Below are 15632 nucleotides of genomic sequence, written 5' to 3'. Positions count from 1 at the left end.
ACTTGCATACTCTTTCCTGGTTGGTTTCTCTACCGAAACAAACAGGACTGATTTTGATGGCAAGTACATAATGATTTCTTTCATGGAAGGACACCTCTTATTAGTGGCCAGAGTTGGGAAAAGTTCTTGTCACATACCCAGATTGAGCTATTTCCCTATCCACCCATTTATTTGCAATTAGCTTTCCTACCCAAGATACATACTGAAGCAATAATGGAGCAGATGGGTGACAGCACAGCAGAAACATCAAATCTGCTCTCACTTTTAAAGGAACGAGGATTAACGCATTATTTGATAGCAGCAATAGAACAGACAGCCACTAGAGAATATATGCAAGTATTTACTGGGATCAAAGTTGCTGGGACCAAACTGGAATCAAGTTCCTAATTTCTCTCAGAATCATTCAAATGGAAACACATAAGCATTCAGTATGGGTTCAGAAAATTGCCCAGAATGGGCAGTTTCATTACCTTTTTCTTCCATAGTCCTTTTAGGAGGTGTATGCTTTACATCAATTTCTTTGGATGCTTCTGCTGTATCACTCAAGCTAACTTCCTAAATTATTTTGAAACAATGAAGAAAAGAGCATCTTACTACAAATTAAAGATCATTGTCAGTTACTTACACTGAAAAAAAAACCAAAACAAAACCACAAACAAAAAACCCACACCCCAATACATGAGTAGTTATTTTATTCATCAAGATTTTGTAAAAATCTTAAAAAATTTGATGCTGAGAAGTTTCATCAAAATCAATGGGTGAGATAGTACCAAATATTCTGTGTGTGCTGTTAAAAGGAACATCTATTTTGTCCTGAATTTCGGTTTTGACTTAGAAGGGCTCAGTGCAAACCCAGAACTCGGATAAAGTCTGATACCCTCTTGCAGATCTCAGACCAGTATGACCATGAAGATGCTCAACTGACTGGACAGCTGGGCTCCAGCAATGCTCCGTGCAATCCCAGGCTCCTTAACTATTACACAAATAGGTCCGCCACAGCTCAAAGGGATTCAGGTGCTGTGCCCAACACCACAGATCCCCGCCTTTTCATTTTTTTTTTTTTTTAATTGTCTCCCCCTTGAAAAGTGGGTAGCATTCGATAGTTGGTTACTTTGCATTCAAGACAATGCAAAAGTAGTTTACAGTCAATAATAAAAATACCTCCCAAAATAAACTGCTACAGAAATAATAACTTAAGACTTCCATCTTATTTACATTACAATCGTAGAACATTAAAAAGAATGTTCTTGAAAATACCTTGATGTTATCAGGTTTTGTTTTGGAATTTTGTTCCTCATCTTTCCTCACATCCTGAGCAATCAGCTGGCTGCCTGCAAAAACAAACAACAGTTCAAGTGCTACAGAAGAGCCTTCTGCATTCATCAGATTTTGATGCGACTTTTATATCAGCTCATCATTAGTGTGATTCAAAAGATTCTGACAAGCAGCATCTTCTTTACAAAAATATGAAACGAAAATTATGCTAACCCCGCTTTGAAAAGGGAAGACAAAACAATTACAAAAAAGAATTCCATGTTACTTGTTATGTTATAGATGGGGTTTAGGGTTTTTTTGGTGTTTGTTTTTAAAGATAAGCTAAACATTGAAATTTGACAGGTACCACACCAAGAAACAGAACATCAACCTTAACTTTAACTTACCCAGAGACAGAGAAAGCAGTTAATGCTAGAGTGGGACACTATAATGAATACAGCATGGCTTCTAATTACCCACTTCATCAAATCAAAATTTTAACAAGCAGAATAAAAACTGCTATTAAAAAAATGACATTATTAATTATCCTAATGGTTCTTTTTTAATTGTTCTGATGCTGAAAAGACAAAAGCAGTTGACAGCAGAGCTTGGATATTACGTAGTCAAGTCTCATTATGTCAACAAAATGTCTAACTTTTCTAAGTTAATTTTATCTATACTTTAACTTAGAAATGTCTATACCATTCAATGGACTGACTTCCTTCTCACTTTTTGCTTCTAAACAGATAAAAGGTTACACTAGAACTTGGTTCTTTCCAATCTAATAGAAGGAAGAATCCAGCCTCACTACTGAATGGCTAGATTTTCCTCTGATGATAGCTTTCCTCAGCTTTATATTCCTTCCTTCTGTTTTATTTAAAAAGGACAAAATTTATAATTATTTTGGAGACTAAACAAAAAAGTTTGTTCACTTACGATCAAAAAGATTATTATAATACACTTCCACGCAGTATTAAATTTCTTACCATGTTTTTATAACATTAGTATTAAAAGTTGTTTTGAGAAGAACAATTGCTTTGGAGTTCGGAATTCCCCATGTTCCATTCTGTCCTCCAAAATACCATTTTACGGCCTAATTGCAGTAGAACTTTGTTTTGCAGCAGCAAAGCTTTACACCGGTTTGTGTCGTTCTGTATCACTTACATTTTTCTTTATCCATTGTTCCTGAAGATTTACATTGTATTCCTCTAGGTCTATGTTCTTCAGTTACTGTATCTGAGTTTTCCACCTACACAACAAACACAAAGAAAGATAACTCCTTACCTTCTTTTTTCCATAAACTTTATAAACACAGAAGGGAGACAGCTTTTCCTACCTGCTACTTTCAAGTAGAACATGCATGAAAATGGAAAGCAGCAGTATTACAAAAGCAATGTATTCCTAGAGCTCAAGCAATGCTACTACTGTAGGATAGCACCATGAAGGAACTTCTGACTCGTAGTATTTTCAGAATTTCTAATTGATGTTTTCAATGAAAAAAAAGTCTCAGTTTTAATGAAGCACTTACGTGCTTTAAAAGCAGTTTATCATGGCAATTCACACAAAATATTTTGGATTTAAAAGGATACTCTCCTACATAGAGAAACAGAAGTATCTCATTAGCACTAGAAATGTGGCCAACCAGCGTTACAACATAGCAATAAACAAGCTTACTACTCAAGTTTAAGAACCACAAACACATTTTTAGCTTGTCATCTGTATTAAATGTCTTGTTTCTGCTCCATAAGAAACATTTTACATTTGCAACTTTCCCAGTCATTGCTTTTATACTTATAAGCTCCAAGTTCTTGTGAAATCACAGTAGCCTGCATTAAAAAAAGCAGGTTTCTAGTCCTGATCAAAAGCCCCAAGAATAATCCCTATTTTTGTCCTCAAGGAGGACAATTAAGCTTCTCTCTTCTGCCAGTTAGCAACAGTCTTGAAATAGTCATAGACTGTGGAACAACAATACAAGGAGATTTATTTACTGGCAAATTTGAAAGAATAATTAGACATCAACCTACACAGCTGCACAGTCTCAATATACATAGGCTCTGCATATACAAAAACAATATTTTCCTTTAGAGAATATTTAATGTAAATAGAAGTAAATGCAAGTAAGGAAAAAAAAAAAAGAGGCAGCACAGACTTGGAGAGTAAATTTAAAACCCAAGAACTTACATGTAAAGTTTCTCTTTCCAAAGCAATTTTCCTCTGCAGCAAATCTATTAAAAATAATTACAGAAATAATCAGAAAAGCTAAGCAAGAGCAAAGTATCATAGTATCCTCTACTTCACCTCTCTGAAAGGACTCCAGACTGCCTGAGACTCTATAGAACTTACTTTCACGCTGGATCATAGGATGAAGTAAACTGTCATGAAAACTATAGTGTAACATTATGCTTCCACAGACCTAAAGTTCGCCTAATTGTACTAGTGGGACCTGTAGCTCACACAGTGCACATACGGAAATTGCCCAATTGCTAGACTCTACTGTACTCTAATTCTGTCTCTGATATGGAACGCTAAGGCTCTAGTTTATCACAAAAATGGGGAAAATAATTATGAACTATAGGAGCTGATGAGTGCTCTGCACTTTTGAAAAAAATTCCCTAACTTTCAAAGCCATTTCATATAGATACATGAAGAGAATCATAAAGAAGCTGCTCCATGGAGCGTTCTACAAAACCCTTAAAGTCTGATTCATAAAGGCACTGGATTAATATTTTAATTAAAAAAAAAAGCTGCCAAAACATTCCAAGCAGTTTTCCTTTCAGCTACAATAAGAACATAAACCTACGATCCAATAAAACCACTTTATTCTACATAGAATTTTACATAATTTGTAGCTCATTTCTTAAATATACACGTTTTAGCAACAATTCTTCCACAGCTATACTGTTTAGTTGCACAACATCTTTCAATTTTTAAAGCAGTGTCAAATGAAGAGCTAGATCCTACCCACTCAAACAGCAATGATTTGTTTACATTCCAAGGAATCTTGGACTACTAAACTACTGTGTCTGTTGTTCATACTCATGACAGGACAGACATTTGTCTTTTAAACAACTTCCTTTTACGTACGTTGAGCTATATGTATATATGCATGAATATATATATATATATAAAGAGAAATTATTGTGTGGTGGGGGAGAAAAAGAAAAAAAACCCTCTACCAAGAGCTATAAAGCATTATTCTTCAGTGTGCGTCATATCCAACATGATTTACACAACAAATGGATTTTTGTTAAACATTTTACATGGAACAAGATTATCACAGCTAGTTCAATCTGCACATTTTAAATTTTAAGTACTGTCTGTCTGGGTGACTGAGTGTTGTGAAGTGGCACAGTTTTTCAGGCACTTCAAAGAAACCTCACAATAAAAAAAAACTGGTTACAGTTTTGGATCTGCTGTCCTGAAGACCGCATTTTTCTAACCCATTCTGAGGGTTTACATTTTCTTTCTTATGAGCAAAGCATTCCTCTTATTACTTAGATGAATACACATCACCATTAAACCAGGTATGTGAATTTGACCTAGCACAAGAATAAAAAGGAATCCGAACTTTTATACCAATGCTCATATCTCACCTTACTCCTAGTTTTGCCTTCTATTTAGTAAACAGTTATTTTGGTATGCATGTCTAAAAATTTGCAGGTGAGCTTTACAGTGCGTCCTTTTATAGCATTTAGGTTTTTATCTGCAACTTTCCGTAAGAGGAAATGCATCTTTAACCTCTTTGGACTCTATATACAGCAGTATCACTGGTACCTCTTGCAATTCACTTTGGCTTTGCTTGTTACTCCATTAACTGAGGATTAACTCTCAGCTGGTAGTATTATAAACATCTTTGTAATGCATCTGGAGCACAAAATCCAGCAAAATGGGAACAAAGCAGGGGTTTGTTTCTGCTTTAATAGGAAAGCCAAACAATTACAACATTTTTAAAAATAATGTGGTTTTGGGAAACAGATATTTTTTTTTCTTCTGTTTAAGATCAGTTTAATACTTGGAAAAGGAATTACTAAGCACAGATATAAGTTGACTAATTGAGATTTCTAGCTATGTGATTACCTACTTATAAGTGCTCTTCAAATTTCAGTGGTGAACAAAAAAGAAAATTAAAAATCTTTCTGTAAAGCCTCTGTGACTTCAAGTCATGCACTATTTACTGTTGTCATGTCCTCAAAGGGCCTGTCACAACATCCGAAATAAGGATGTTCTAAGTTTAGAGGGAAGAAAGCCATTCTTTGGCGAAGTTTCTGTATCTTTCCCAAGCAAACTTTTTTCTGTATTTATTGCTTTTAAACAGAACGTTAGCAGTTTGCTACTTTGAAATTCTAAATGCTTTCCACCTTGCTTTCAGCATAACATATTGGAGGAGAAAGCTGATGCCCCCCCCACCCCCTGCCCTTTCCCACAGACCAAATGCAAAGCCACATGAGCTCCTAGAAACATTTCAAGAAGATTTCTGCAGGCTTTGCTTCAACCTCTTTGCACGTATCAAATCTACAACCCCCACATTGTAAATAATAGTCACATCAGTATGAAAAGTAAACTGCTGTCAGTATAAAAGTCACCTTTTTGAAACTCTTTAGTAGGAACATCCGCACATCCCTCTTCGCTTCTTGGAGTTTCAGGCTGCTGTGGCTAAACACAAAATCAAAGGAAACAAAAATATCGCAGACATCCAGAAAAAGTATGTTTCATTTTCCTCCCCCTCATGTCATGATGAACATCGTCTTATGATCTATAAACTCACGGTTTTTTCTTTTTTTTTTTAATTTAAGTTGCAGATCAGCTATATGTTACCAATGCATAGATAAGTACACTCAGATACACTGCCATGTGAACATGGCTACACTGACTCTAGGACCATCGTATGCTGGCAAACAGTACAGCTGTTTGCAGGTGGAACTCAAATCAATAAAACCCACTACACACTGAAGCTGACTTGGATTTTCCTGAAGTGCATCCCAGGCATCCAAACCATGGTTCAGAAATACTCAACTGGTCTGCCCTGGAGCTGAAACCAGTAACCCTGTGCAGATCCATCCTTTCAGAGATGTTTGGGAGCCTCTGAACCATGTTCTCGCTCAAAATGCTTATCATCAGAGTTTGGCAAGATGCGAATACATAGATTCAGTCCTGCGTTTCAATGAAGAATTAACCCATCTGGAATCCTGGCTAGGATGGGCCACAGCACAGACATACAGAGAGGCTCAACTTTGGTCTTAGACAAGCTATAAGGGACCATGAGCCCCAATATCCTGGATTATCCAGGATGTGCTACTCTTCTGTTACAGCAGATAACGTGCTGTAGTTAGCACAGCACAGAACGGCAGCAAGTGTTCCTCAAACACATAGTCTAAAGACTGGCACAGAAGTGACAGAATGAAACAAACAGCAGCGTACCTTCATAATCTCAAAACACAGTAAATTAACAATTGCCAACTGTAAGTGCTAAGGCATGTATGACTATTTTACGAGTACTATCACAAGAAACATGCATACAGTATGACCACTTCTAAAAAAAGCAAACTTGGATGTTATGGTCACGGGAGGAACACGGCTGGGCGGGGAGGAAGGGGCAGGGATTGGTTTTACCACAGAATAACACGGACAGCCCACAATTTAAATGCCAGCTGCTTAGAAAAGCACAGCCGAATAATCTGAAAAATGACCCTTTGAAAGTTTTCAAGTTCAAATGCCATTTTTCTGCACAAAAATAAAAAGGTATAGTAAGAAACCCTAGCAAGATATAATTATACAAGAAATAGTATAGTCAAAATTTTCAAAATAACATAAATACCTCTTCAGTTCTCAAGTTAGTTTCAAATTCTAGTTCTTCTGCCAACTTTGGTAAAGCTGCATTATTGCCTAATGAAATACAAATATGTTAAGATTATTAGATTACATTATGCTGTATTTATCTCATGCTACAGCAGGATGCTATTTCTCAGTACCACCTCATGAACACAGCACAGGAATTTAATCCCTTCTTGTAGGCAACGGAAACAACAGCAAGTCTGTCTGCAGCAAACCAGATCAAAAAAAATAGCTTGGCATCTGCAAGAATACAAGTAATTCTACGCTTTCCTTAAGTACGAAAGGATTGGAAAATATGGGCTACCAGGATTTACCATAGCTTATTTACAAATTCTGACTTCAGCTTTTTTTTTTTCCCTTTAAAAAAATATCAGATTTTCAAACCAAATTCCAAACAGCAAACCTCTGTATTAATTAACACAGAGCGAAGAGTTAATACTATGGATAATATTTTTCTTAAAGCGACAATAAGACATAAATCCGTAAGTTCTAAAACTGTAACCACTGAAATTATCCCATTTTCATACAGACTGAAAGCACAGGAGCCCCTCTTGTGTCAACCCCCGCCCATTTCATTCCCCACAGGAACAACTGTATGCTTGTAACATCTGAAAAACACGCCACGCAGATAGCATCTTCATATGACTTCTACAGCCTTTTGGGGCACCTATTTCCAAAGGCTGTTTATACAGCTTTTCCTAAACAAAAAGAAATAGTTACGATAATTCATCGATGATGCACGTGAAGTGATTAAATTGTGGTTGTGGTCCACAGAACAAGACCACCATTACTACTGGTACTTACAGAGGCTACGTAATGGACAACAGGGATCGAGCAAAGGACCAAGACAGGAATACTCAAGTGCAGCAGTTTACATTTTCATGGCTCATGTTTGCTTCTGTTCTATAAATACTGAATATTTATATAACTACATAGTTATATAGTTTATATAGTATTTATATAACTAGATCCCAAAACCTGCAGAGTAAGCTTTCTCACCCCAAATATCGATACAACTAGAGAACAAAGCCAACCTCTGAGAAACTGGACCTATGCTCACGTTATAAAATGTTAGCGTATTTTTTTGAAATAATAGCAAAAACAGATATGAGAAGGAAAAAGTTTTAAAAGCAGTACTTGATCGGCATCATTCATTCTGCTTCCTTTGGTATACAGATAGATAAGCAGATTTCTTTACCATTTTTCTACAGTTTAATTTCTCCAAAATTTAAAATTAAGTAATAATCTTGACTTGATTATGCCATCCACAGAATTTATTCATTTTCATAAACTTGGTGCTTCAACTACTCTGAAGGGTCAAAGAGGAGAATGGCTGAAAAATAGCAGGACGTTCAATTTCAAAACACTTTCATAACAAAACCCATCTGCAGCTCCACGATAATTACCCCTTGCAAACTACTTCATATATTAGCTCATAATTTCAAACCAATGTATTTTAATAACTTTTTTGCACTCTAATAACATTTTTTTCCAACATACCTCAGATAAATCTGTTCAGTCACTCCTATACTCTCAGAATCACATGCCTATTTAAATGTGTCACCAATTCTTAAATATATTATTAATAGTTATTTTTCAACCAACACAGAAATCAGGTATATTTGAACAGCGTTAAGTTATTTCTAATTACAATCATGGTAAAATGCATCTATTTTTGACAGCTTACAAACTGAAGTGTTAAAACAAACAAACAAGAAATCCTCACCTGAATTAAAGGTTGAGTTACTTTTTTGAAAAGTAACTGCAATTCCAATATCATCTATTTTGACCAAGTTTGTTTTGTCATCACTGCTGCATAGCTCCTCTACATGCAACACAGGGAAGTCACTTTTTTCCCCCAATTCTGTTTCTATTGTCACTTCACCATGGTTGGTATTTACAGTCACTTCATTTGCAGAAACTAAGGAAAGAGCCTGCGCCCTAGGCAGGGGAGTCCTTATTTCAGAAAAGTCATTTTCTACAAGTAAGTTGGAGTTAAATTTATAGTTTACGTTCCTTAGGTTTTCACTCTCTACTGCTGCTTCTGAAATCATACAAGACAGTTCTGATGTAACATCCTCATGCAAAACATCTTCTGCTTGCTCATCATCCTCACTTGCCTCTGAGGAAGGACTTGGACTCGCGGCAGTCTCTGTACTGATCTCCACGCAAAGGGCTTCATCTACGCTCATGAGGTTCACTGAATTTTCATCTGTTTCTGTGATTTCACTGTCTACTGTGGTCTGAGATGCTGATGATTCTTCCCTTACACCACTCTCATGGGTCTCGTTCTCTCTACCAATAACAAGCAAAGAATTACTGCTTTTTTCTGGGTCTGTAGTCGATAGGATGCATTCAATCTGGTTAGCAGTATTAAAAATTTCCTCACTTTTGTCTTTTACTTCTGTACTCTCAGCTGCAAGTTGACTTTCTTCTATGACTGTAAAGGTGAAGAGGCTATCACATTCTTCCATTGTGCTCAAAGTGATCACTGCCCCCTCCTCCTTATCTCCTATACTTGAAGCGGCATGTTGGTCTTCACTGTTGGTGGCAACCCTCAGCACAGGCGCTCCACATTCTCCCACAAAAATCACAGAACCTTTGCTTTTTGCATCTGCATTGAAAGCAGCTAGTCCAAACTGTTCATCTGCAGTGGTCTCCACAATCTTACATTCTTCTGATGCATTTGGAGAGATAATGGCTTCTTCATCTCCTTCTGCTACAATGAGCTGACTTTCAGCTTGCGGTGCTGCGCTGATCAGGACTATCTCACATTCTTCTGTCATGCTTGTAGTGATCATAGCAGCTTCGTATCTTCCTTCTGTTTCTGAAGCAGGGAGTTTATTTTCATCTTGCATAGCTACACTAGACATAGGAGCTTCAAAACATTCTGCTGTACTGGTAGAGATCATTACCGTTTCATTTTTTGACTCTATGTCTGACATATGTTGAATTGCCTCCTCTGTGACTTCACCTGACATTAGGATTACTTGTTCTTCCACGACACTTGTGGAAATCATAGCACACTCATCTTTTTCTTCCTTACTGCTAGCAGTTGGGTGACTTTCATCATCATTGTTATCATCTCCTCCTGCACTGGATTCACTAGGCATGGGAACCTCATATATTTCCATATCTATAGAAACCATAGCATTCTCATTTAATTCTTCTGTTTTCACAGAGGGGAGCTGACCATCATATTCAATAGCTGCACTTGACATAGGAGCCTCAAATTCTTCCACAATACTGGTAGAAATCATGGTGCACTCATCTTTCTCCTGCTTACTGCTAAAAGTATGCACACAGTCTTTAAACTCTGTAGCTGTACTGGGCATAGGCACCTCCGTGTCTTCAGTATCTATTAAGATCACAGAGCTTTCCCCACTTTCATTTGCCCTTGCAACAGCAAGTGGACCTTCCTCAGCATCCATGGCTGAATGTAAGGGAGCATCACTTTCTTCCACTGTACTGGTAGAGATGACATCACCTTTTACTTTTTCTTCTCCATCAGCAGGAATAAGAGAATTCTCTTCTGTTGGAACTGCACTACTTATAGAGGCATCAAATTCTCTGCTGTCAAAGGAAGTCATGGCATTCTCATGTTCGTCTTCAGTGTCAGACTGACCCTTATCTTCCACTGCCATAGCACTAGTCATGGGACCCTCACATTCCTCGGCATCTAAGGGAATCAAGGCACCTTCGTGCTTTCCTATAAGCACATTCAAGGCACCCTCATCTGCAGCACTTGCGCTGGTTACACTGCTTTCAACAATCCCTTTTGCATTTTTGCAGTTTGTGCCACAATTACTTTCTTTCTCTGCACTCGTCATGCTGTCAACAGTAAGCGTATTTATATTTGTGCCAGCCACTCCTGACTCAGCTTCCATTTGTTCAGCAACTATGCAGATAACGGAACTTTCACCTTCTTCTGCACCTATACAAATAAGTGCATTTTCACTTTCCATTCCTGTACAAGTAGAAGCATGCTCATTTTCTTCGTTTCCTCTTCCTGTACTGGTCACAATGCCCTCACCTTCTTCATCCTCTTCTTTTGAGCCTGTACTAGTCACAAAACCTTCATCATCACATGGACCTACACTGACCGTAGTGATACCAGCTTCTTCCTTTGCCCTTGTACTGTCCATTAGACTTTCACATTTTTCAGCTTCTAAACAAACTGCAAACCCTTCATTGCTGTCTTCTAGCCCTGTGCAGACTACTGAAATTTCAGCATCATCTTCTGGGGTTATGCCTGTGCTGGTCACTGTGCTTTCACCGTTTACAGTATCCTCAGATTTGTCACCACTGGTTCCAGTTGTGGCACTGTTGTTTGTGACCACTGTAATAGATGCACCAGTTACAGTGCTTTCTCCTTGGGCATCTGTGCCAGTCACTGAGCAGATGATGAAGTTATGACCTCTTTCTTCTGCACCTGTGCAAGTCACGGTGCCTTCATGTTCTTTTACTTGGCCAGCTCTCACACTGCCCCTGAATTCACCTGAATTGTCACCACTTGTCGACCCTTCACCTGTTTCTGTCCCTGCACTAGTTACAGCACCATCACTCTCCACTTCACCTACGCAGGACACAGAACTTTCCAATTTGCCTGTATCTACACAAATTGAAGTCTTTCGCTTTTCTTCAGAGCCTGCACTAGTCACAGCATCATCTTTTTCTTCTGCCCCGGCACTATTCACACTGTCTTCAATTTCTACTCCGCTTGCATTGACGGAATCCTTACCACTTTCTTCTGCATCAACCATGGTACAGTCACCATTTTCTTCTCCTTCTGTACTTGTTAGGAAACTTTCACTTTCTGCTAGTCCTTCAGTGACAACACTGACGCCACCTTCTTCAGCTGCTGCAACAGTACACTCACCAATATCTGCTCCTGTGATGAAACTGCCGCCCTCACTACTTTTTACCCATATGCCTGTTGTGAAACCTTCATCAGCTTCTATGCTTGTGCAGATTAATGTCACCTCGCTTTCTTCTTCTGAGCAAGTTGTTGTAGCATCGCTGTCCTTTTCAGAATGTGATGCACCCTCAGCTCTTTCTTCTCCTGTACTAGTAGCCATGACAGTGCTCTCAATGATCTTTTCTGTGCTAGTTCCTATCACAGTGGCTGGAGTTGTTTGTAGGCTGCTGTACAACAAACTAAGTTTACTACTTTCTGCACTGGTACCTACGGCATTGCTTTCATTTTTATCTTCCATGCCTATCACACTATTCCCTTCTTGCCCACTGGCTACACCAGAGCCTTTGACTATTTCCTCAGGAACCCTTTCAGGCACTAACACAGAGGAAGACTGTATCATATCATCAATATCATGCACTTCATGCTTTTCGACATTATCCATCATTGTGCTTCTTTCTCCCTTTGTGGAAGGATCTGTATTCAAGCACTCTCTCTCTTTTCTTTTTAGGAGAAGTTCTTTTGTTGCTACATCTCCACAATCTTCCATTAGGTCAGTCATCAAGTTTTCCTTTTTTATTTTCAACTCACTTCCCCGAGTGCTTTCTGACTTTGCTGCTTCATCACAATCTTCTTCCCTAGGTAACCCAGCTGTACTGTCTTCCACTGCCTGTTCATCAGGCCGGGGCACTTCATTATCTTTTTCTACACTGTTTGTCGTAGTGGTGCTGTCATCATCATCTTTCTTGACAGAACTGAGCACTGCGTTATCTTGTTCTGCGTATACAACCTGTGCCGCATCATTCCTCAAAATGAAAGTCTCTTCAAATAACAAAGTACCATCTGAATTATGGCATTCTTTAGACATACTACCCAAGGAATCTGTGAAATCAGAGATATCCATATCCATGGACTTTGTATCAGCAGCATCTTCCCTGGAAGAATTGATTGCTAAAGGAACATCATCTGAATTAGAATTTATCACAGTTTTTAAATTCTTTGGTCTTCTGCTATCTTCTGAAGCTTGATCCTTACTGGGAACATTCAGTAAGATTCTACCACTTGTTTCATATACAACGCTCATCTTATAGGTCCCTTGTTTATTGGGTCTTTGATCCATGGAAACTTGTTCGGACAAAGCGTCTAAGGCACCGACTTGTTTATTAGGGATATCTTCTTGTTTAACAGTTTTTTCAGCTGCAGGCAGAAACTGCAATTCACAAGCTTCAGGATCTGACGAGTTGTGTTTTAATTCCTTATTTGAAATAGAGGGAGATATTTTTTGTTTTGCTGCGTACTTGGCATTTGTGACTTGGAGTAAGTTTTGAATGCTTTTTCCTTCGATGTTAGATGCTTCCTGTACTTTTGTTTGTTCCAAATCAAGTTCCATCAGCTCTTCCTCATGACCACAACGCGAGTCATCATTATTCATACTTGACTTTTGAGGAGCTGGAGCATGGCTGCTTTCAGTTGTGTTAACTGATTGCTTTTCCCCTCCAAGTAAATCCTGGTTTGATGCACTGCCTTTTCTATTTTCACAGGAGATCTTCTTACTTTGTTTTTTATCCATTGCCACTGTGTTGCTCAATACTTTTTCATGCCCACTATCTATTTCTTTAATATCTTTATCTTCCAATTTGGTACTCTCTTCCTTCTTCTTTATTTCCTTGTTGCTGTGCTTTAAGTTTCTGCTTTTGTGACCTTCAGCAGAGAACCTTCTTTCTAGTTTGGAATTGCTTAAATCTTTATCACCTCTATGTTTCTCTTTTACGGATCCTTTTTCTCCAGAATGTAACTTAACTCTGTGACTGAAGTCTTTTTGTGATCCCTGAGTTGATTGTGTGCCACTCACAAGCTCAAACTCAGCACCACTCTCCTCAAAAACTTTGTCTTCATTCTTGGATTTGCGTTGCTTATCTGAATCATTCTCTTCCATGCTCTTATCTTTGTCTAGTTTCTGACCAGTCTCTTGCTTTGTTAAATTATCCTGTAATTCTGTTTCGGATGCTTTGAATTGTTTACTATGACCCTTTGACTTAGACTTTAACAAAATCTTGTCTTCTACAAGGCTCTTAGATCTTCGTCTGTCTTTATGAACACCATCTTCTTGTTTCAAATTACAATCGGAGTTAGCTGATTCTATTTCATGTTTATCTTCTGAGTAGCTTTCACTCCTTTTGTGTGATGCAGAAGAAAGTTGCTTTGAGGCACTTAGTGAATCCTTTTGTGGCCTAGAATCACTCAGGGACCTTTTGGACTTGTATTCTGCTCTTGATTTTTCTGTCGAGAGATGCCTCTCTTTTTTATTTTCCTTACGCAGCAATTCTTCGGCTTTTAAGGTAGATTCAGAAATACTTTTTCCCTCTTTTCCTGTTATTGATATTTTCCGTTCACTTCGGTGTTTACTTTTTCTTTCAGATTTGTCATCTGAGGAAACCTTTATTTGTTGATTATGTTTCTGACCACCATCCTCTCCTTTCAAACTCCTCTCAAATGAATGGAGTTCAGCATCTTCACTTGACTTGTGAATACCATCTCCTTTATATTTGTGTTTTAAAGAAAGTTTTTCTTCTAAAGTTGTTCTTTCCTTTTCACTTTTATCTCGGTAAGACTTGGCTTCTTTTTTGGCAGCATTTCTCATGTGTTGAATTTCTGTGTCACTATCTTTTTTGGCCTGTTTTTCATTTTTAAATTTCTGCTTCTGTAGTTCTTCAGTATTGACTTCTGCTCTATCCAGTTGTCTTTTTGGGTCCCTGGTTTCACTGTCCTGCTGGGCTCCTTCAGCCTGAAGGGAGGTGGAGGTTCTTCTTTTATGTTCTTTTTCTGGTTTAGAATCACTTTTGCTTTCCTCTGTTGAATGCACTGATTCTGAAAGTCTCCTAAGCTGTTTGGAGATTTCATTTTTCCCATGATTATGCTTCAATTCTTTGGAAGAATTTTTTTCACAGGTCTACAAAAGAAAGTTTTTATACATATAAGCAAATGTTACACAGTTCCTTCACTACGTGACCAAACAGAATTGTTAAAGGCAAACTCTCCATAAAAACAATACACCAGAGAACACTTAACATTGTAATAAAGATTCACCTAAAATATAGTTAGCAAGAAAATGAAACTTGCCATTTTCATTGCAACTATCTGCCATTGTGGAAAAATCCAAAGAAACAGAAGTTAACCTTAAGCAGTCCATTTGAACTTGAGCATCTTTTCTTTATAAGTGATTTTTCTTTCTAAAATGATTTAAATGGATTTTTAAATGGACAATCACAATTTCAAATACTCCACAAGTTATTTTAAACAGCCATCACGCTGTTTAAAAAAAAAAAAAACAGCCAAAAAAACAAAATCCACAAAAGATAAATCTAAACTTCCAATTGAACTTCCAGCTACCACTTTTCTTTTTTGTTACTAATGTTGTTAGTAAAAAGTCTCACCATAAAAATTCTCTTTCCTTTACTGTTTGACTACATTCAGTTTTCATTTAACTTCCCAGTGAGAAGCTTAAATAAATCAAGTTCCTCAACTCTGCATATAAAACACACTTTGCTCTTTTTAAAAACTCGACACGCCTCACAGAGTCAGGCTTTAATTATATGGTGTGTTCTACTACAACATGCACGGGCACCAAACA

The 15632-nt window shown here is 37.7% G+C and overlaps 1 protein-coding gene across 3 annotated transcripts in view; it reads right to left on the bottom strand.

The window, feature by feature from the left end:
* Nucleotides 1–15632, bottom strand: part of BOD1L1 (biorientation of chromosomes in cell division 1 like 1) — a 37099-nt gene that overhangs the window by 12215 nt on the left and 9252 nt on the right. For 2 of the 3 annotated variants that reach the window (XR_008466539.1, XM_054202249.1), the window contains exons 10-16: nucleotides 8813–14951; nucleotides 7070–7137; nucleotides 5838–5907; nucleotides 3436–3479; nucleotides 2419–2503; nucleotides 1258–1331; nucleotides 471–555 (exon numbers count right to left, since the gene is read on the bottom strand). Coding sequence is in view for 1 of the 3 variants with exons in the window: in XM_054202249.1 (XP_054058224.1) it covers nucleotides 471–555; nucleotides 1258–1331; nucleotides 2419–2503; nucleotides 3436–3479; nucleotides 5838–5907; nucleotides 7070–7137; nucleotides 8813–14951 (6565 nt within the window). In the remaining 2 variants the exon portion in view is untranslated. Of the gene's footprint in view, nucleotides 1–470; nucleotides 556–1257; nucleotides 1332–2418; nucleotides 2504–3435; nucleotides 3480–5837; nucleotides 5908–7069; nucleotides 7138–8812; nucleotides 14952–15632 lie in introns of those variants that run through there. The other variant, XR_008466540.1, reaches the window with a different exon arrangement.

This window comes from Rissa tridactyla, chromosome 5, assembly GCF_028500815.1.
Source record: "Rissa tridactyla isolate bRisTri1 chromosome 5, bRisTri1.patW.cur.20221130, whole genome shotgun sequence".
NCBI classification, from domain to species: domain Eukaryota; kingdom Metazoa; phylum Chordata; class Aves; order Charadriiformes; family Laridae; genus Rissa; species Rissa tridactyla.
The sequence above is the reverse complement of the archived record's forward strand: the minus strand, read 5'-3'. Positions and strand labels throughout refer to the sequence as shown.